The sequence below is a fragment of the Echeneis naucrates genome, chromosome 24 (assembly GCF_900963305.1).
Source record: "Echeneis naucrates chromosome 24, fEcheNa1.1, whole genome shotgun sequence".
Classification (NCBI taxonomy): domain Eukaryota; kingdom Metazoa; phylum Chordata; class Actinopteri; order Carangiformes; family Echeneidae; genus Echeneis; species Echeneis naucrates.
The window spans coordinates 3831967-3853545 of record NC_042534.1 but is presented as its reverse complement, the minus strand read 5'-3'; the positions used below and the strand labels follow the sequence as shown (position 1 = coordinate 3853545).

General features: G+C 42.3%; 2 protein-coding genes across 2 annotated transcripts in view; one reads left to right on the top strand and one right to left on the bottom strand.

The window, feature by feature from the left end:
* The window catches only part of ryr3 (ryanodine receptor 3), a 90286-nt gene extending 75538 nt beyond the window's left edge, over window positions 1-14748 (bottom strand). The window contains exons 1-2 of the mRNA XM_029496039.1: window positions 14711-14748; window positions 985-1104 (exon numbers count right to left, since the gene is read on the bottom strand). The gene's annotated coding sequence lies outside the window, so the exon portion shown is untranslated. The remainder of the gene's footprint in view (window positions 1-984; window positions 1105-14710) is intronic.
* Window positions 14749-14756: 8 nt separating this feature from the next.
* Window positions 14757-15587, top strand: LOC115038212 (basic proline-rich protein-like). The gene is made up of 3 exons (XM_029497084.1): window positions 14757-14833; window positions 14949-15005; window positions 15230-15587. The coding sequence occupies exons 1-3, from the start codon at window positions 14757-14759 to the stop codon at window positions 15585-15587; spliced, it is 492 nt and encodes a 163-aa protein (XP_029352944.1).
* The last annotated feature ends 5992 nt before the right edge of the window (window positions 15588-21579 follow it).

Here is a 21579-nt window from a genome sequence, read left to right as displayed (position 1 = left end):
AGGCAGGTGAGCAGAAACAAACCCACACTGGTTCAAATTTTTATTCCACTGTTAGAGCTCAGTGGCCCACTTTTTAAAAAATGTAAATTAAATTAAAATTAGGGCTTTACCTGATATGCACAGCTCATGAACCACCCAAAATTAAAAACATGTCACCCGTATGCTTGTAGTTGCTGTGCTGTTTGTCTCGCATGGCAACGTTGCACTCTCTATTGAAATATCCCAGAAATATCACTGGAAATGTCACTAATGATGCACATAATGATATTCAATGATTCTGTTCCCAATAAGAAAAATATTCCCCAGAGCCAAAATTATCTGGCTAATTTCAACATGTCCTTTATTTTCTATTTAGGAAAACATACAGTAAATCTTGTCAAAAAGAAAATTAGTGACAGAGAACTGACAGCGCTGGCGTGTTGCTACATCACCACAGACATTCAGTTACAATGAGAACATTCGCTGCTCTAACAATGAAGCAACACAAGTGGTCAGAATCGCAGTCTATAAATCATGTTTGTTGTTGTTTTGTCTGCTCCATGACCAACCACTGGGATGCCCTGGAGCAGAAATAACTGCACTCTCTCTGTCTGACCCCATAAACACTGTCTGTTGTGTTGTTGGCATTCTTGTCAAACTGAAAGAACCACAGCAGGAACCTAAATTTGATGATTGCAGCTGAAGGGTTTCCACTTCAGCTGTTTTCCAATGAAATTTTATTTTATTTATTTATTTTATAAATCTAGTTACTTGCACTTTAAATCACTGAACTTAAATTTTGTAGTTCATCACCATCATGAGACAGGGCAGCTAATCTTAACGCGTGCAGATGGAACACACAAAAGATTAGCACATTGTTTGAGGGTTTGAGTCAAAGCATCTTTCTGATTTACACTGATTTCAGGATAAGAGATTGCCAGAGAAGGAAACTGATAGTTTACACTAAACAGTGAATGAAACCAGTCTGTCTAGTATCTATGTCACCTTAGCTTCCGATGTGGGTTCCAGGTAACATATACGGTTTCCTAGTCCCTCGGCAGACAGGCAGAACTTGCGATGGTCCTTCTGGATGGTGGCCACAGTCTGGAGCACCACCTCATCATCCTGCCAGAAGAGAGAGGAGTGTTATAGACAGAAAATATTCAACAGTGCAAAGGGTTAGGAAATAACTTGTATTAGTTCAGTTTTGGCTCAACACTGCTGCATGTGACTGAGATAGCTTAGATGAAAATAATGTCCAAGATAAACCGTTTATAAACTTATTTTCTGTGTTATGGGATGAAGTCCTCAAAATCAATCATATGAAATTGCCAATAAAACAACCATATAGGGTTTGTTTTTTCAAGATATTTTTTTGTTATAGAGATGATGTGAAATAACATCAGGATGGAAAAGACAATTTGCACAATTGTTGCAGATGCATTGTGCAGTGCAGATGTTTTGGCAGATGAACTCAGAATGAAAGGAAAAGCACAATTACGCATCTTTTTGAAAAATTGTATCACAGTAGGAGAGACAAAGACCTCTATTCAATCAGTGCAACCAATAAATGAACATCTGTATCAGTCAGGGCCGATAGGGTCGGGTTCTAGTTGGCAACACATACACATACACACGGTTATTGATTTGTTTGTGTGCGTTCGTAGTGTGTGTGTGGTCTGTACACGTCTCCTGCCAGCTCACATCCTACACTAATCTGAGCTGATGGTTGCCATGGTTCTGGCTCCCACCTCCTTCACAGCAGTATTAATTCAATAGATTTAGATACAGGCTGCACAGCACCCACAGACTCAGGAGGCAAGGCAACACACCCTGACAGCGTTTTGTCGGAAACAAAACTAGAATTTATTGTGATGATCACAACATAAATGCCACCATGTGATGAAAATAATTTCATCAGGCTTCCAATGTTCTCTCGATATGCCAGGTTCATCAGCGTTAGAAAGCATTAACGACCATCTCCGGTATCACATGGAAACAGGAGAAGGTGTCTCGTGAGCGGAATCTGTCAATTTAGACATTTTTCAATTCTTTGATTAGATGCTTAAGTTTGAACAGACACTGTAGAGGGTGGGTAAAGTCGATCTTGAAGATTATGTGTTATATGGTCACTGCACCAGATATTAGATCCTCTCTAGTCTCTGGTTTATACATGTGGGTGGTTTTAAGGAAAAAAAAAAAAAAAAAAGTAAAGGAGTGGTCAGTCTCCTACAACAGCAGCACACACACTTAAATAAATTAACAAGGCAATGTGAAGCTGTTCTTATGAAGTCTTATACTAAAAATTATTAGTAGAAGGCTTAAACAAATCAAAATATGTGACTTTTCTGAAAATTGCAATCACCAACCTCTTTAATTAAAGTCCAGGGAAATTCAGTGGTTGAAGTCATAAAACAGCAGTAATATAGTGTCTTATCGTAAGCAAAGCAACATTTAGATGAGCTTATTTTGCTTTCAGAGTTGTAGTCACAGAAAGACTGAATAAACACATTAAGTAAGCAGTGAATCTGAACAGAAACTAATCAGAAAAGATCAATGAAAAGGAAACATTTTGTGAATATTTGGGATGCATCAACAACCTCCTTTATTAAAGATTGGGCAGCATCTGTTGAGGGGTAATAAGAATCCGTCTTTTAACGGATAAAATGAAGGACGATGGTGTTAAATGGTGAAGAAAATGTAGGGCTGAGATAGCAGAACAGTCCATAACAGCAGCGCTTTAAATACCCCACTACCCGACTTTGGGCTTCAGGGGGTGATTACTGATCACAGAAAGTATCGGTGTTGGCTCCGAATCACTGCTGCAGCTTTCCTGGTGGTTTTGTGACGGCTTGTTGTTTTGGGCTACAGACGGAGAAACTCAATATGGCCACAAGATGACCGAAGACTTGTCACCTCTTTAAAATCATATCAATACACCACTTTCTTTACAGCTGTTTGGAGTTCTGGTGGCCTTGGCACCAGGTTCTGGCACCGGTGTTTCAGATATAGATTTAAGCTTCAGCATTTGTTGAAACTGGGTCGTTGACTAAACGTTATGGTCGGTTTGAAGGATGTAGTTTATGGTGCTGTTGAAATCTGGTGGGTTATACTGACAGGTGTTACTACTATCTTCTCTACTTTTATATTAATCGGGCTTGACTAAATAATACGGTGACCTCTATGTGATACACCACCACATACTTCAGTCTCAAATAAGATCACAGTCAGGAAGGAAAGGCCGTATTATGCTGTATTAGCTGTAGCTAGGCATAGCTAATAAACTGAGTATAAATTCATGCATATGACAATTTGAAAATTGGCAACCACACTAAAAGGCTCAGATGCACAAAAATTTATTTTTTAGACACAATGACTGTGCAGCTAAGAAGCAGAAGTGGCCACAGTTGGACTGGGGCTCAAAGCACTACATAGACTGGATGCCATCCAGTCATCTGAGCAGTGTGAGGCAATGGGAGGAAGAGCAGAATAGATGATAATGCCAGCATCGTTCTAAATAAATACAGCCAAATGAGATACTGTTTATGGGGTTATTTGGTGTCAAGAGAGAATCAATATTGACATTACCTCATAAAAACTCAATCGCTACAATCAAAGGCTAATAACTGATCAAAGAGTCATTTGTTCCCACAGCCCAACATTTTATTAAGATGGTTTCTGTCACTCTCTGCACCACTGACTTGATCCCAGGCCAGAGAATCTGGTGAATCTGAAGCAAAGTGATCCTCACAGCAGCAGTGTGACCATCTGCTAGACAGCTAAAGTGCAGCATCAGTACTATGTATAGGGTCCTGGGCTGTGGCAGGAGGAGGTAAGTGAGGTTTCCAAGTGTAGAGCGGCAACTTGACCCTGCCCTCTCCCAACCCGACCCCACCCATCCTCACTACCCTTCGATATCCCTGCGAATCCTGCATCACCAACATTTCTTAACAAACAAGCAAACACGGCAAGAGTTTTTCTTGAACAACCACTGGCAAAGCAGGATCTCACGCTGCACCTTAAAATAAAACTCAAAACCCCCTGCTCTTGCTTTCTTTTCTTTCACACTCCCTTCATTTACCAAGCTCTCTGCCTCGGTGCTCCTTAACAGACAGCAACAGGTGTGTTAGTGTGTTTGCAGCCCGATGCATCCACCAGGCGAAACCTGAGAACTCCCGATGCTCCAGCGTGCCAAATAAACTCCCACAACTCACCCGGCACTGCCACCAATGTGAACTTGAGAAAAGGTGAATCTGTTCAATCCCTCAGCGCTGCTATTTTGACACACATGCCTTGCACATGCTCAGTGGATACCAGCAGGCAAACTTTGGGCAGGAGTGAAGGAAGACAGGGGTTCAAAACTGAAAGGAAATGAAGAAAATTCCAGTTCGTTTGCCTCCTTGTTCACACTGTCTCAGCGTGTAGTCCATCTAAATAACTCTCACTGCTCAGGAGTCGTGTTTCTCATAAATGTCAGGCAGCTTGCTAAGTACAGGTTGAGCTACATGCTTTTGATGAAGCTTAGCTTAGCAACATGGAGAGCAAAGTAGAGTATGTGACGAAGTATAACCTGCTAATCTGAATAGAGGCTGACAATGTCTCCTATCACAGCACGGCAATTCAAAGCCCCACGTTTGTGTTTAGAATACAATCTCGTTAAGAGTGTGTCCCAGCATAGCTATATAAATAGGATACAAATGAGCAATTTTTATTCAAAGCTGTGAAAAGAATTAAATATTAACACAGTTTAAAGAATTAGGTGCTCGTGTCTGTCAAACATGAGCACCTGACTATAATAAATGAAGTCATTATTCACAGAGTTCCCATCCATTGTTATGTTTTTAAAAACCTTGTATAGCCTTAGGAAATGGGAGAAAAGCTGGCTGTGTGAAAAAGTTATTAAAAGGCAAAGGAGAAGCTGACAATGGTGAAAAATAGAACTGGAAGCTGGAACAGAAACTAATGAGGATGTAAACAAGAAACAGAGAGAGACAGAGAGGATAAATTTTTAGTAATCTGACATTTTAGCTGGAGCGATATCACATCCTATTTACATCAATGAAGGAAGGCTAAATCTCAGAAACACCTCTCTGAATAATGCAATACAGTTCAAACTGCACCCTCCAAAATGAACCAACAACTCTCCAGAACAATTTAAACTAGAGCCAACTATAATAACCTTAGTGAAGGTAAGATTTATTACAGAGCTGGTGTATTAAGTGTAGTTCCTAAACTGCCAACAGAGTGCATTCATAAGTGTGGATGCCCCGAAGGTAGAAACAATCATATGGGTAGAATGGGAGCTAATGGGAAGTTAAATATGCTAAGAGTATATTTAATGGTTAATGATGGAACTTGCCTTGGTCTGTTATTATTCAAAGGTCAGGCTGGTCGGTACAGCCAGCAACGGTCGGGATGACCACCTTTATTTACATGCATGATCTTGAGTAAATGTACACAAAATTGTTGCCTCACCACTTCTATAATTAGGAGAAGAAGAATCTACACACCAACAGCAGAGACTGTGTAATGTTCAGGACTCAGGAAGTGTTATTAGGTGGTTTCACAGTAGGCTTCATTGATCCGTATCATTTGGTGACAGAGTAATGGTGCAGGTCCATAGTCCTGGTTCCTCCATGAAAAGGTTTGTGCAAGTCTGTGTTTATATTATAAATAATTTTTGTTCCACTCAGCAGGTTTTCAGTGTGACAATGTGACAGTATGCTCGTTTAGATGACAGGATCCAAACTTATTTTGTTTGAGTCATATTCTCTGATTTCAGCCTCTCATATGTAAATACTTTGAAGTTACTTTCGTCCTCTGTGAGTCTGTTGGTCACACCACACTACATTCAAAAAGACCTCACTTCATTTTTAAGACCTTTTAATAGCCATTCTCAAGCAATCATCAATCAAGTTGCTTGGTGATGTAAATAGTCGTTAGGTAGCTACTGAGGAGTATAATCTTAAATTTTACCGTTGCCTAATTACAGCAATAAAAAATTTTATTTAGTCAAGTTTGATAACATGCGTGGTGCTCATTTGCACCCTCCAGAAGAACTTCATCAAATTGGACACTGGAAGCTTCCACCATTGTTAATCCTATCAATGGTATCCAACCCTAATCCTAATCTGTGGTGGAAAACGTTGTCATTATAATTCCCAGATGTCATTCTTCACAACTAATCTGAGGAACAGCTGTGCTTCTTTGAGGCGGAGAGTAACAGGGACTGACAGCTCAGGACACATGCAGATGGAGAGATTATGTCCAGTCACTCAAAAGTTTCCACAAGCGCTCAACCTCCTCCCTCCCCTGTGAAATAAAAGATTCATAATCTGCTCCACTTTGCATTTTAAGCAACGATTGCAGTTACACTGGGCCGTTCAATGTTTTGAGCCATTTTCTACAAAACCCAGAATGCTTGCCATCGTAACTGATTAATGAGGTGTTTAAATGAATGGATGAGTTTAGATGCCCATCTATCATCCAGCTACCATTTAGCTCCAGAGCCAAAGTCTGCGCAGCCTGGACAGGAAATGTCAGGACTTGGACCATTATGAGTAAATTATTCACTTGGTAATATTTTATATGAACAAACAGCTTCACAGCGGCTTCACACAGTCTATTACAGATAATGACATTATTGCATGTTTCTCCTGAATGCAAATAAGGACACAGTCGGTGCTCATCGTGTTAATAGGAGGAGGATGGAAAGCCATGTCACTAAAAGCTTCACGAGCTTTGCAGTTACTGCATCTGTTTAACGTATGTGCGTTGCTCGGTTCCTGTCCTGCTGTCACTACTTGGTCACCCTTTGTGGTTTAACAGGTGTCTCTCCCTGTTTCTCTCCCACTTTCTCTTCTTCTCATTGACTAGCAGCTATTGAGCTTGAACAGTAAGGATTTAGTAAATGTTTGCTATTACTAAAACCTCTTTAAATTCAAGAGGCTCTCTCAAAGACAGACTTTGCCTCTACAGTACTTACTAAACTGCTGGGAAAATAGTGAATAATAGGCCTCCTTGAAGGTTTTGTGTTTTCAGCCATTAATTATTAGCTCAAAGGTTATCCAAGAATATGAACAAAGATGATGATCTTAAAAGATCCTCAAATATATTTTAAATGCTAAGTGTTTAAAACACTCTTCAAAAGGCCAAAAATTATGTCTGATCTTAGGAAATTTACAAATTAAAGTTTTAGCAGTATTAATTGTCCATAGGTGTGCAATCATCTTCTACCACATCTCCATTTCCGGGTCTGGGGCCTGGGAACAGAACCTGCAGCCAGAGCTACCCACTATGCTGCTGGGTTGTCCCTAAGAGAACCTAATTGGTCAAAATGTATAGTGCAGAGCTTTATATTTTGAAAGAAATGAAAGAAAATTTTACATTCAGGCTAGTTTTTCCCAGTAGTACTCTGCCATGGATCACAGAATCTGAGATTTATATGGTGTTCTCCTAACAAATTGGTTTTTCTTGGCTTAGTTTGTATGCATATAGCTTTAGAGCGGTTTCAAAATAATCTAGGCTTCCAAGCATGCAAGGCCGCGGCGTCCACCTCAGCAGAAGCGAGAGAAATGAGTGTCCTCTGATCAGGGACGGAGCTGGAGCCTTTCTAAAGTCCATCATCCTGTCTGATGAGACAGAGCGAACAGAGGCGAGATGAAGTGGGGTGTGAAGGGGAAGAGAGGCTTGTGTGTGGGTGTTGCTGTGACAGAGTGGGAAAAAAACAGACAGAAAAGAAGTGTCGAGATAAGGTGAAGTGAAGACATTTACCTGAGGCAAAGCTAAGTCGTCTAGTCTCCCTTTCTAAGCTCTCAGCTCCTGACCCAGGCCAGCGGTTGTTTTACCCTCCATCCTGTCATCACTGTGCCGGCCCGGCTTTGAAGCACGCTTAAGTTGAATTTAGCTCTCGGGTTGCAAAATCCCCAGAAGACATCAGTATGATAAGGCAAACACTTTTTTTCTTTGTGAAAGATTTCACGGTGCTCAAATTAAAAATTTTTATCAGACAAACAAGTTAGCTTTGGGTCAATGGCAGACCTGACTGAGTATTTTCTAGTTTCACAATGCGTGTGTGTGACAGCTACACCTCCCTCTCTAAAGGGACTGGAAACGCTTTTCAGATCCATCAAGCTACAAGATGTCATCTCTAGTTGCAGCTGCCACGGTTGGATACACCGAGCAAATAGAAAATGGCGTTTTCTGGGATGTCAAGGGGTCTCACTGAAAAACTACATATGAGTGAATTATTAGCAAAATGAGTAATAACATCATGTTTTCCTTGATGTGAAACATCCTTAAATTCACTCTTGTCAAAAGGTAATTTAAAAGGGATCAGCAGTTCAAACAAAGGATAATTTGTTGGCAGTAATTCTTGGTGTCAGACTGTCTGACTGGGGCTCTGTCACCCTCTGCACAGTGCACCAACACTGTTGATAGATGTCATAACAAACTGTTTTGGGTAAAAATGCTTAAGTTAATAGATTTCGTGCGTGCGTGTGTATGAAAAGAAATATTGCTTGTCAGGATAAATCCACAGAGAATTGTCTTCTGACCGTGCAGCTCGTCTGCCTTTATAAAGTGCCTGGTGAATTTCAGGTTATTGTTTAGCAGCTTATTGCGTCAATGTTACTAGATCACTAGATCATTTCCTTCTACAGCTTGCAGTAGTTTTCAACAAAAACAGCACTAACCTAGCACAGTGGCATAGCAGTTAGCACTATTGCCCCACAAAAACAGGGTCTCAGGTTCTGTTCCCAGCCTGGGGCCTTTCTGTGTGGAGTGTCCATGTCCTCCCCGTGCCTGTGTGGATTTCCGCCCACCGTCCAAAGACATCATGTTTGTGTTAACTAGTCACTCTAAATTGTCCTTAGATCTGAGTGTGAATGGTTGTTGGCCCTGTGATGGACTGGCGACCCCAACCTTGCCCAATGTGAGCTGGGATTGGCTCCAGCGACCCCCCCCCATGACCCAGAAACTGATAAGATGTAGAAGATGAATGAATAATAACAGGAAAAATAAATATATTTACAGACCAGAACTTTGGTTTTAAAAAAAAAACACTGTGGTCATGTAGGCTTGCATTACTCACGGTGAGAAGCTGATTGAAAAATATTTCAAATGTTTCACATTCCAGTCCAAATAGATCAATAAAGGCCACAAACAATACATTTAGTTTCAAATGAACTATGTTGGCATTAAATGAGAATGAGCCAAGTGACCTGAGAGATGCTCAAAACGCTAAGAGGCTGCACCTTTTTCAGCCCTCAGTTGATTAATGAAGGTAATTATTTAGGTTTAGAGTGCATTTCTCTGCCTACAGTAGATCCTCACAGCAATATGCTATTAAATATTTTCTGCTAAGACTGAGATATCAACAACAGATCAACAATCCAAGTTACATAAAAAAAAAAAAAAATGGCCATAACAACAAATAAATTTGTAACTCATGTGCAGCTAACATATCCGAAACATTGCATCCAAGCTCTTACTCTTTAAATCTAATTAATGGAAAGCACTTCTGAAACCTGAAAAACAACTTCGTACATTTCAGTGTTGCTTCAGAGAAGCTTTTCTCAGATTAAATATTCAAACTGTGTCAGAAATGTCAGCTAGGATGATCAATTAGGCTGTTATTAAACTAAACGGGGTCAAAACCCTGAATATCCAATTTATGAATGAAAAGCACTGAAGCACAGATTGTGATGTCAGGTGCTGCCACCTTTATGTCAAGGCCGTGTGAATGATGAGGATGCCAGCTGCCGCCTCGCCGTCCTTCAGCAATGATGACGGAAAGAGCCGAGGCTGACAGAGAATGCTCTGTTGCTCTTGCACCAAAGCCTTCAATCGATTGCACAGGAAATCCTTCCTATTCAATTTAGATCAAGATGAGGCAGGTTAACCTGAAGTTGCAGGGACAGCATGACCTCTTCTCTCTGGTCTCTTGTCTTTCCTCCCAGTGCTCACTGAAGAGGGAAATTTTGCAAGGGCATCAACTAACACAGTACAGTGGAAGCTGCACGGTGGCTGGACGGCTCAGTGACTCGGACAGTACTGATTTTTTTTTTTATCACAAATAATTATGCATTATTTGCATTTATTTGCCTCACTTTTGATTACTTCAACTGGTATCTGCACACAATCAGCAGAGCTGAGATATCTGAACTCATTGTCTGACAGTCACAAGAAGCCTTTTGATTAAACTTTATTAGCATAACAGCAAATACTTCTCCTTAGACCTGTCCATCTGGACTTCTGAGAGACCTGTAATACCACCTGGATGATATGCTGCTCTATTAATCATACAGACTGAACATTTCCGCCAAGAAGTTCAATGTCACTGTTGATAATGTCATACTAAATCATCTGCTAAATGGACTTTACACCTTGAGCTTAAACTTTTAACTTTCAACATGAACCAGAAAATGATATTAAATATGTAAACTCAGGCTCCATGTACAAGCTATATGTCTATGTCATAATCAAATGCTTTGCTAATTCATCTGCCACTTCCCTGACCATGTCACCCATCTGATTAACAGTGAATTTAACATTATGTTATAGGAGCTCACATTCAAAGTCTTTTCTTTCTATTGAAAGTTTCTGTTTCAAATTTTTTCAGTGATTCAGCTTTTCCACTGAATATCAAATGGAATTACAGTCTGTTTCCCGACAATCAACTGACATCAAATTCTAGATTCTTTGGAGAAATAATTTTTCATAAACATCTTACGACTTTGTTTGTTTGCTCGTGCACTCATCATAAAATGAGCAAGTACTCTAATTTTGCCATCGGCAACCATGAAAGACAAAAATTACACTTAAACCTAAGAAATGCATCATCCAAAAACAACTAACCATCACCGTTGCTCAGCACACTACAACAGTTTTACCACACTGATGTGTTCAATACGCCCGTTAGTTTAGTGCAACACTTGAAATCTGTGTGACGCTCTCCATTACTTTGACATATTAAGCTTTACAACATGCTGTATATTACCATGTGGCATCAAGTATTATAAATGTCAATTTAACCCTTTAAAAATGGTGTTTAAGTGTCACTGGTGTTGTGCTGTCCCTACTCAAGCAGTTCCCCTGCTGTGGTTTAGTGCCAGGAGAGCAGAGCTGTATGTGCTGTGGAAGCATCATCTTTAAAAAGGCTAAATTTAAACCCCCAGAGTCCTCGCTTTGGTATGCAGAGGACATCTAGAACAACATAAACTCCAAATAAGCCCAGAGGAACTGCTGCTGGACTGTAAGCCTCAATCACCTGGTTTCAAAAGGTGTAACAGTAACTCACCTGGACACTGCAGTTTAATATACCCTGCAGTGCATCAGGTTTTAACTTTACATTTCTAAGAAGACCAAAACAAAAGGCAGTCGTGGTTACCTATACACAAATAAGAGAGTCCCACGTGAAACTGATAGCTACGTACATGATGATAATAGTTGCAAAAGTCAGAATCCTCCACAGTTATTAATTCAAGGCATGCATATATGCGTATGACGAGGAAAAAGTAAAATCAGATCATGTTTCATTCTGACATAATCCTGTTTGAGCTCTTAGCTCATCCAAAGAAGCCAAGCCTTTATGGCTCTTTGGATGAAGACTAACTCGTGTTTTTGGCAAACGCCACACAATCTAAGGCAATGTTGTCAGAGTTTTTATTTCCCCAAATCCAACAAAAAGCAGGGCAGAACTTTACTTTTACGTCTGTTCTTCAGAGAATCTAACTCTTAAGAAGCTGAATATCATCTGATCTAGTGCTGCACACACATTTAAAACTTGACCACCCTGCTAGGCCGAGGTAAGGTAACTGATTACTCACTGGCTGTTTGGAGGAGGAGGTTTCAACAAAGATTACATTTTGGCCCAAATACGTTCGAATTCTTCTTTATTTGGCAAAATATTATTGTTTCACACAGCGACACATTGCACAAAACAGGTGATCCACATTCTTACATAATGACACAGCAGTTAAGAGTTCTGATAATACAGCGTTTTGCTTGTTTTCTGATATCTTCTTCATAAATTAAACCCAGAATAATGTTTTGCATCTCAAGCCCCCTGTGGCCAACACACCAATGCTGAACACTGGTTAGTTTCTGAGGATAATCCAGGCTGCACCAAAATAAGGACCACTTTGTTGCTACTTCACACATACCAAAGAATGACAGTAAACTATCAGAACAGAAGGGGAGCTCGAAGGCGAATATAAAGTTACAGAGGAGAGCTGCTGTCTTCATTTAGAGGTGGAACATTTTCCTCTTCTCAGTTGCTTTTCATCACTGTTTTTTTTCTTTTGACAGTGCAGCTCTTATTTCTGCCAGCTTTCCCAACATTACACATCAACAGCAAACTGATTCACAATGACTGGACCTCTTTCCTGTCATCGCCTGACTATCATGTCATATATCTGGATCTTTTACATTGAAAATGTGCTGTTGTTTCACGTCATTTCTGTCAAATCTCAGCGGCAAACGTCATCAGAATTTGATCTTTAATCTCCTTTCAACACACAAGCAATGTGTCTATCAACAAAGCCGTGACAAAATCAAGCAACTGTGGCTCCCTGCTGTTAAAAAATGTTGCCAGTGGCGAGTAGGCTTATTCCATAATGTTCAACGGATTGCGGTATAGTGTATTTCAATTAGCACTCTAATTTTAGGGCTTCCTATGAGCGCACGTTTCTCACCACTGAGGTTTGATAACAAGGCCCATTGGACCCTCAGGGAACCCCCCCCTCCTCAAATCGCTGTTGTCATCAGATAACTGGGATGCCACTGTGACAGTTGAATCTGAGAGGCATGGGTCAGCACATCACTGCCCTTCACAAATAGTAGTAGCTGTTAAGTACAGAGTCCTGCCTGCCAGGGACAACCGCCCGCCTTTAGGGCCTTACGTATAGATTGACAACGCTGTTTATGTACCTGCGTATAGATCAACATGTCCGCCCCAAGAGAGAAGCTGAATGGACGTCAGTGGAAAACCAAAGCAAAGAACTTCACTTTAAATGAAGGTTACTGAAGGACCAGACTGGCATGTTTGCAAGTCTGAATTACTATAGGGATCACTTCAGCCGTCTTACAAATAAAGATTAGTTTCACTTGAGAAGCAGAAGTGTTACACAGACTGTGGGCACAGTTGTATATACGATCTTCTGTGGCTCTGGAAGGAGCTCTGCAAAGTTTGAGAAAATTACTCAGATAATATCATCTCAGTTTTTATTTGATACTTCAAAATCTTTAGCACAAAGCCTGAATTACGACCTAGGTGTGCAGCGTTTTAAAGATGTGAGCGTTCCCCAGACAGGGAGAGCCAGCTAAAACAATATATCAAGTTGCATTGTGGGAAATGTCAGATCCGGAGTGTTGGTGTGGCTTAAAGCTATTTGTCTGTCACAAACCCTCCAGCTTTATGGACGTGTTGGAGTATCCCTAACACGCTTTCTACAGTCCCAGGCAACCACCAAATGAACCAACAAACAATAACACCCTCGTGAGACATCTTCTCTCACAGTTACCAGGTGATTGTTGCCATTTTTGTCAGTGAGACTTTATTGTTTTAATGCAGTAGAATAGGTCTGCAGTGCCAAACCTCAATGCAAGAAAACAACCGAGACTTGACAAGTGTCTGCTTTTTGATTATTTTTTTTTTATATACCGTAATTTCATATAGGTTAAAAAAAAAATCCTCCAAATCAGATTTTCTAAAAAAAAATAAATAAATAAAAAGCTGCTTGTGGCATTATCCTTTTACTAAATGAACAAATTATACAAAACCACGGCTATAGCATTTCTAGTAAAATCTCTTTTTAGACTGCAACAGATTCCATCCAACAAACATAAACAGGTGTCACTTTAAAAAAAAAATCCAATTTAAGATTATACACGTTTTATGTGCTGACTTCACATCAACACCCATCTGTTCCTGGATCTTTTTAGGGTGAAATTTTTGAAATAAAAAAGTCTTATTGAGGAGAACGCGTCATAAAAGCAGACAGGGATCCCTGTCTGAGTCATTACTGAGTTTTACTGCTCTTAGTGCAACACCTGGGCCACAAGGCTCCGCCAGGCAACGTTGAAGGATTATGTGCAACAGCGAGAGATGTTTCCTCCACACTAACATACAAGCTGTCATATCATTTACAAGGATAACCACATGAAGCAGACACTGTCTGCGTCAAACAACTAAAATAGGCATGCAGGGACTCGGACTTGGGTGGGAGCACAACTTATTGGAAGTCCTCTATCCAAGGGAGGGGGCCATGACCATCTCCATAATAACACAGCAGAGGTGAGAGAGAATACATGCAAATTAATAATAATAATAATAATAAAAGAAAAAGAAAACAGGCGAGGAGGGGTAAGGGGGGTGGGGGAGAGAAGGCAGGGTGTGAGGTGTGAAGCCATTTTTGCCCTTGCACCTGCAGACGAGGAGTCTCATTGACATTCATGTCAAAGAGTCGACAGGTGCCGCGAGGTGCAGCGCGCGACCTGCGGCAACTTCCCCAAAATAAATAAAGCACGATCATGCCTCAATGAACCCCTGAAACATGACAGCAATCCAACTGTGCCCAGTTTCTGATTAGATTTATGTCTTCATTTTTTATTTTATTTGATATATTTATTTATTATTTTATTTTATTTTTTTGCCGACCTGCCCGCCTGCAGCCTCTATAACAACAATAATAATAATGATAATAATAATAATGAAATGCTGTTTACTTACAGTTCTCAGGAACTGGATCTCATCTTCCCCTTCTCCGCCCTCAGCCATGGCTGTGAAGGAGCCTGCTCAGACTCTGGAAGCCACCGCTGACTGCCGGCAGAAACGCGATGCACTGCCTCTCAAGCCGATATTAGCATAGAGCTCATCCACAGCCATATAGGGCAGCCCGGCGGAGCCCCCCCCCCCCCCCCCCCAACCCCCCACCTACCTACCCCTCCATCCTCCCTCCCTCCCTCAGACCAGACGCCAGCAGCAGTGCGGACCAGCAGGTGGATGGAGCCGGGGGCATCAGAGGGCGAGTTCCCGGTGATGGTGATGGTGATGATGGTGATGATGATGATGAACTGACAGGCTACTACTTAAAAAAAAAAAAAAAAAAAAAAAAGTGGAACCCCTTTTTTGTGAATTGAGTCAGCAGTTTTTGAGGACTCCCCGTCTGACGGTGACGCACGGTGGTCGCAAAAAAGCCGGCAGAGCGAGTTAATGTAAAGTTTTGACCGGCTCTGTCTGCACCCACAGTCCACCTCAGCCATGCACCAGACCCCCCCAACCCCCCCCACAGTCCACCTCAGCCATGCACCAGACCCCCCAACCCCCCCACAGTCCACCTCAGCCATGCACCAGACCCCTAAACCTCCCACAGTCCACCTCAGCCATGCACCAGACCCCTAAACCTCCCACAGTCCACCTCAGCCATGCACCAGACCCCCCAACCCCCCCACAGTCCACCTCAGCCATGCACCAGACCCCTAAACCTCCCACAGTCCACCTCAGCCATGCACCAGACCCCCCCAACCCCCCCCCACAGTCCACCTCAGCCATGCACCAGACCCCTAAACCTCCCACAGTCCACCTCAGCCATGCACCAGACCCCTAAACCTCCCACAGTCCACCTCAGCCATGCACCAGACCCCCCCACCCCCCCCCCACAGTCCACCTCAGCCATGCACCAGACCCCCCAACCCGCCCCACAGTCCACCTCAGCCATGCACCAGACCCCCCCACCCCCCCCCCACAGTCCACCTCAGCCATGCACCAGACCCCTAAACCTCCCACAGTCCACCTCAGCCATGCACCAGACCCCTAAACCTCCCACAGTCCACCTCAGCCATGCACCAGACCCCTAAACCCCCCACAGTCCACCTCAGCCATGCACCAGACCCCTAAACCTCCCACAGTCCACCTCAGCCATGCACCAGACCCCTAAACCTCCCACAGTCCACCTCAGCCATGCACCAGACCCCCCAACCCCCCACAGTCCACCTCAGCCATGCACCAGACCCCTAAACCTCCCACAGTCCACCTCAGCCATGCACCAGACCCCTAAACCTCCCACAGTCCACCTCAGCCATGCACCAGACCCCCCAACCCCCCCACAGTCCACCTCAGCCATGCACCAGACCCCCCCAACCCCCCCACAGTCCACCTCAGCCATGCACCAGACCCCTAAACCTCCCACAGTCCACCTCAGCCATGCACCAGACCCCTAAACCTCCCACAGTCCACCTCAGCCATACACCAGACCCCCCCCGACCCTCCCACTGTCGATCAGACTGCAGGCAGCCTATATATGTATAAATGTATATATCAATTCCTGGGTGGCAGCCCTCACCTGCTTCATTCATTTGAATGGAGGCAGTCAAGCTGCTGCTGTCCTGTGGGAGTAGGCAGAAGAACAAAAGCTTTTTGCTAAAAGGTCATTTTCTCCCACCTGTACACACTCAAGGTTGATTTTAGCATTTGTAAGATTTAAAAAAATTACATGTATGTCTACTTACCTCAGAATGTGATAATATGAGGATTCTCAAAATCCCCATTTTACCACCATTTATTAAATCAGCTATATTTAGTCTTTTGTGGAAAAACTTGAAATTGGCTATTGTCCTTGGTTTCATTCTAACTGCTTTTAAATTATAATGTCAGTTCCTGTAGGTAGCAAAACCTAATCATAATTAATCAGTGAAATAGTCGGGCTAATTACTAATTAACATTAGACTGGATGTCTTCTGGTTCACTGATAAGGAGGCAGAACAGTAAAGATAGCAGCAGTTTGCTGACAAAGACTCTGCTGACATCTAGTGGTGCGTGAGTAAACTAATAATAGGTTAATATCAATTATAAGATCTGTGGCTATACAATATTAAAATGATGCTGCGCTCTAGTCAAAAATTCGTTCATATAATTCATTGTCACAAGCCTTGCAAATTCATGACGTGCTCCAAAATAGAATAATAGTGGCCATTATTAAATTATTTATCAACACTAGGCGTGTAAGTGTAAGTGTTTTTTAACTTATTTTAAACCTAAATGACATTGAACCAATGTTACAGTCTCCCATCTCCTTTTTCTACTTGTGAAGACACCATTGTTGTGGTGTCAGTGACACAAACAGCTGTTTATTTTCCTTAACGTCTGTAATCCATCACAGACAGCTGGCCAGCAGGTCCGATCTGTGCATACACTGACCTGCGGCTGACCTAAATTGAGTTCATGGTCAGGATGTTGTTGGAGGGCAGATGTGATTCACACAATCCAGGGTAACATATGGATTAGCCTATATGAAGCTCGTGGCATGAACCCACAGCCCCAACTTTCACTGAGCAACTTTTATTTTATTTTGTTTTATTTTTTATTTATTTTTTTTGCTCAATAGTAGTTCATTTCAATATTTTCCTTTTCTCACTGCTGCAGCAACTGTCATAACAATTTCATTACAAATCAGTGTTCAGCTTTTGAAGCCTGAAAATCTCAGTAACTGATCTTTACAAAGGAAACGATATTCTAAAATATGTCAGTCAAAGTTGAGGAGCCTCTCTGCTCCTGTGATAAATCATTGACTTTTAACCCTTAAAGCACATTTCTCTTTCAGTGTAGTGTTGATCACTTGAACGCAGAACTTTGACTCACTGTGGAGGATGTTTGGCTGTTACTGATGTAAAGTGATTGGGATGCTTCATTCAGCTTTGTGTTACATTGTTGTTGAGTGACTTTAATGACATAACTGACATCCAAAACCTGACTTGAGTAATTTTAGTGATATTTTACATATGTGGTGACATGTTTTGTATTTAGTGATGTTCATTCCGTTATAGACTCATGTCAAGGAGATTACTCAAGAGACTCATGAGTCCAAATCCTCATTGAGCCTTACCCGTCTGCGTGTTTATGTGCTCCCCTCAGTACCTGACAGGCTTGCAGGGATAAGCGGTCATGACGTTTATCTGATGAGCTGATGGATATAATCACAGTGACGGCGGTGATTGGATGAAGCCCCTGTTTGTCACTTTGGCGGGAGGGATTTTCTTTTGTGTCACCTGAATGTGGCCAAGGGAGCAACAGAGTGGTCATCTGCTGCTGCCAAACTGCGTCTCAGAGTGAGTCAGTGTTTAAGATCCGTGTGCTCATTTGATTTATTTTTTTTTTATTTTTTTTATTGTCATCTGCCAGATTCTCTGAAGATTAAGGATATTACATTTTAAAGTTGTGTTAATGTTATCGTGAGGTTACTCGAGAAGTTGTTTAAATAAGTTAAACTTTGTGAGCATTTGTGGATGTTGGGGAAGTAGCTTAAGAAATTGTTTTTCATCTGTTTCCAGTGAACTGATGGTTCCTTGAAATGACCTTTTCTGGATTTATCATTTAGTCTTTATATTGAACAAAAATTGTGTGAAAAGAATAACACTTATGGTGTTTATATTTTCTGTATCTAACTTAAACCCTTGAAACATCTCATTTTGATTTATGTGTTGGATGGATGCAGACATATATTTATTTTAAATGTGTTAAATGAACGTTATTTTTCTTTTTGTGAGGTTTAAAAGGTTTAAAGAGGCTGTGGAAGAACCGTCACCTGCTTATCGAACAAATGAATAGGATCGTGGAGAGCACTCACACCACATTATGTTTATACACCACTATCAGCGAGAGGAGCTGTATGAGTCCAGCCCTCTCTCTCTGCGGGGGCCTGTCTTCCCCCTCTAAAGCTCCTCTCAGCTCTCAGCGAAGACTAACCCCTAGCTGCGAGGTGGAGGAGGGTCCAGCTGAAACACCAAAGCTGGGTCAAGCAGACAAATTTGAACTTATAGACTTTAAAGAAACCCACAAAGCGTTGGATGACTCTTCTGAGGTCCGTTGGCTGGCAGAGTTGTTACTGTTGTGTTTGGAGTGCCAGGCTTTCATGAGCATGGGAAACCAGCAGGGCACAAAACCTAAGGCGAACCTGACCAGGGACTCTTTACCACGATCCCCCAGAATCCAGATCCCTCGGAAGAGAAGGCGAAGAGCAGAAGGACTAGTTCACACCGGTAACCTTCAGCATAACCTCACCATGACACCTGGGAGTCCTTGGGTGCCTCTGAAGGCGAGGAGGGTGACCAAGCTTCGTGTGACGAGCTCTCCCACATTTAGAGAAAGGGGCCTCGAAGAAGACATGTCCATCGTCAGCACTCCAGCAGCAAGAAGAAAGAGAGTTACAAGGAAGGAGTTTGAAAACAAAAATGGTCCACAGGAGCTAAAAATGGGGTGGAGAGCAAAGCTGACTGAAAATATCCCAAAATCTCACAGCAAAAGAGCCCCTTTCCCTCACAGAAAGGATGAATCTGGTCTTGCTGATTCTGACACTGATCTTTCTGAATATGACAATGAGATGTACTCAAAGTATTTCTCTCAGTCTGGGAAGACAGAAGAGCTTCCCAGGAATCCAGCAAAATCCCAAATCATTCAAACAGCAAACCACAAACATGAGGATAAAGTTAGGGAGGTGAATTCCTCTCAGTGGTTGTCTGAAGAGTTGGGGAAAAAGGCGGCAGCACAACGAGTAATGGGCAAAATCGAGGAAGTTGAAGGAATCATACGAAGGGTGAGTCTCACCAGTGCAGGCTGGATCGGAGAGAGCAGTGCAGACGGCAATGAAGCTCACTTTATGACAGATGGATCTGTCGGTGAGGATCGACTCCACTTCCTACAGCACAGATACGGACCTGAATTCTGCACCAGTTCTATAATTGATAACAAGGGGTCCAATGCAGATGAGCCTCTGCTGGTTGAGGAGCTTTGTGTCCTGGGTGAGGCTCTGAGTGAGAGCCTTAATCAGGCCCTGATGATGGAAGAGGCAAAAGCAGAATTTCAAGCCCAACATCACCTATTGGGATCCAAAAGGAGGACTCTGAATCTCCCATCACATCGAAACGATTCATCCCCCTCTCTTTCAGCCGGAGGACAAACCTCCACCATTTCCTCGCCATGTCTGTCTGCAATCCTGGATGTTTCTCAGAGAGCATCTAGCAGCTTTGAAGGGATGACCCCGATCCTGTCGCCTTTATTCCAAACCTGTCAGCAAGATTTCTCTGGGAGTCACACAGAAGACGGTCTGTTCCCTCAGGGAGCTGGACGCTGTGATGCCACCACGGTCACTGTTGGGAGAGAAAAGGATCAGTGGAGCCCAAAGAGGGCGAACTCTGAGCTGAGTGAGCCGAATCTGATGCAGACAAACAGATCCACCAGTCTGCTGTCTTCAGGTAAAAACACTCAGATAGGCTCAACTTGAAGCTTTGTGATACTTCCATTAAACTGAAGTTACTGAGTTTTACCTCATATTAGTATGTATAGGAGGTGTTTCTGGATACCAGGATACATGTGCTTCATGGTCATTTAGCACATGGTAGGTTATGGAGTTAAAAATGCAGATAGAGAGTTTATACAGCAACAGGGTGGAAAGTGTGTGTGCGTCTGTGTGTAAGACAGCATGACAGTGACTTTTACTGGTTGGTTAGTGAAGTGGACAGAGGAGGAAGAGCTGGTACATGCTGAGTCCAGACTGCAGTATTTCCTGGGTCAACACACTCAGACCTGCTCGTCCTCCCACCCTCTCTCTCATTGTAGCTGCTGATGTGTGGTAGTCTGTAAATAATGGCCCCTTGCTATGCTAACTGTGTGTGAATGCTTGTGTTCGCTCAGGCATGGAGAACTAGTGAGCACCTGATGTGGATCTCTTGAAGTCCTGGAATGCCCCTGATCTGTGTTGAACTGTTGTTTAAAGAACTGAAATCTCACTGTGTGTGTGTGTGTGTGTGTGCACACGCATTATAAATGATCTAATATCGGTCGATATAACCTTTTCAGATATATTGTTATGTAGGTTGCAAAATGTTGGGTTGTTTAACAAAGTCTTACCTCCAAAATCTGGGCTGTACTAGATATTAAGGAGGTTTTAGCTATCTTCATGGTATCTCTGTTGTTATGATTATAACTCAAGGAGAATTCAGACGTAAAGGTGTTCAGTATATTGTGAAAGATATTTTTACCTGGATTTACTTTTGGGGAAAAAAAAGGAAAACCCCTTTTTCTGCAGCACTACAGTGAGCAGTGACCTGCCAGTGAGTCAGTCATAACAAACTGTGATGAAAGAAACTGGATCTCTTTCTTTTTTTTTTCTTTCTCATTTTTATAGTAGCTCACAGGATTTCCAAATATATTTCAGAGTGGATTTTTACATATTTATATTGAAATGATTTATTGTGAAATGTGTGGCGTTAATATGCAGCTATGTGAAGGGAAATAAAAAGTTAGGGACTGAGGGAGTGAAACGAGCTTAACTATAACTTGTATTCTCTCAGAAAAACCTCTGTAGCAGGAGAATGTGACTCCCATTTGTCTCGCTGTGAGCCTGTGCAGCGACACCCAACGCTCAGTGGAGGATGATGATTAGCCTGAGAGGAAGAAGGGACTTCCTCTGGTCGTCAGACTGAGGCCAGGTTACAGTTTTCCATAAGCGGTGCCTATCCACTGGACGTTACAGTGACGTCTCTGTTGGCTCTCCTGTCTGAAACGATGCTGACAGATTTACTGTGGAACAGTAAATCTCTCTCAGC

What these genes read in the sequence shown, in the direction of transcription:
- LOC115038212 (XM_029497084.1), top strand. Translation starts at nt 14,757, where the DNA reads ATGGCTGTGAAGGAGCCTGCTCAGACTCTGGAAGCCACCGCTGACTGC. An exon ending in CGCGATGCACTGCCTCTCAA is followed by an intron (nt 14,834 to 14,948) that starts GCCGATATTAGC and finishes TCCCTCCCTCAG; the next exon opens with ACCAGACGCCAGCAGCAGTG. An exon ending in GGAGCCGGGGGCATCAGAGG is followed by an intron (nt 15,006 to 15,229) that starts GCGAGTTCCCGG and finishes CTGCACCCACAG; the next exon opens with TCCACCTCAGCCATGCACCA.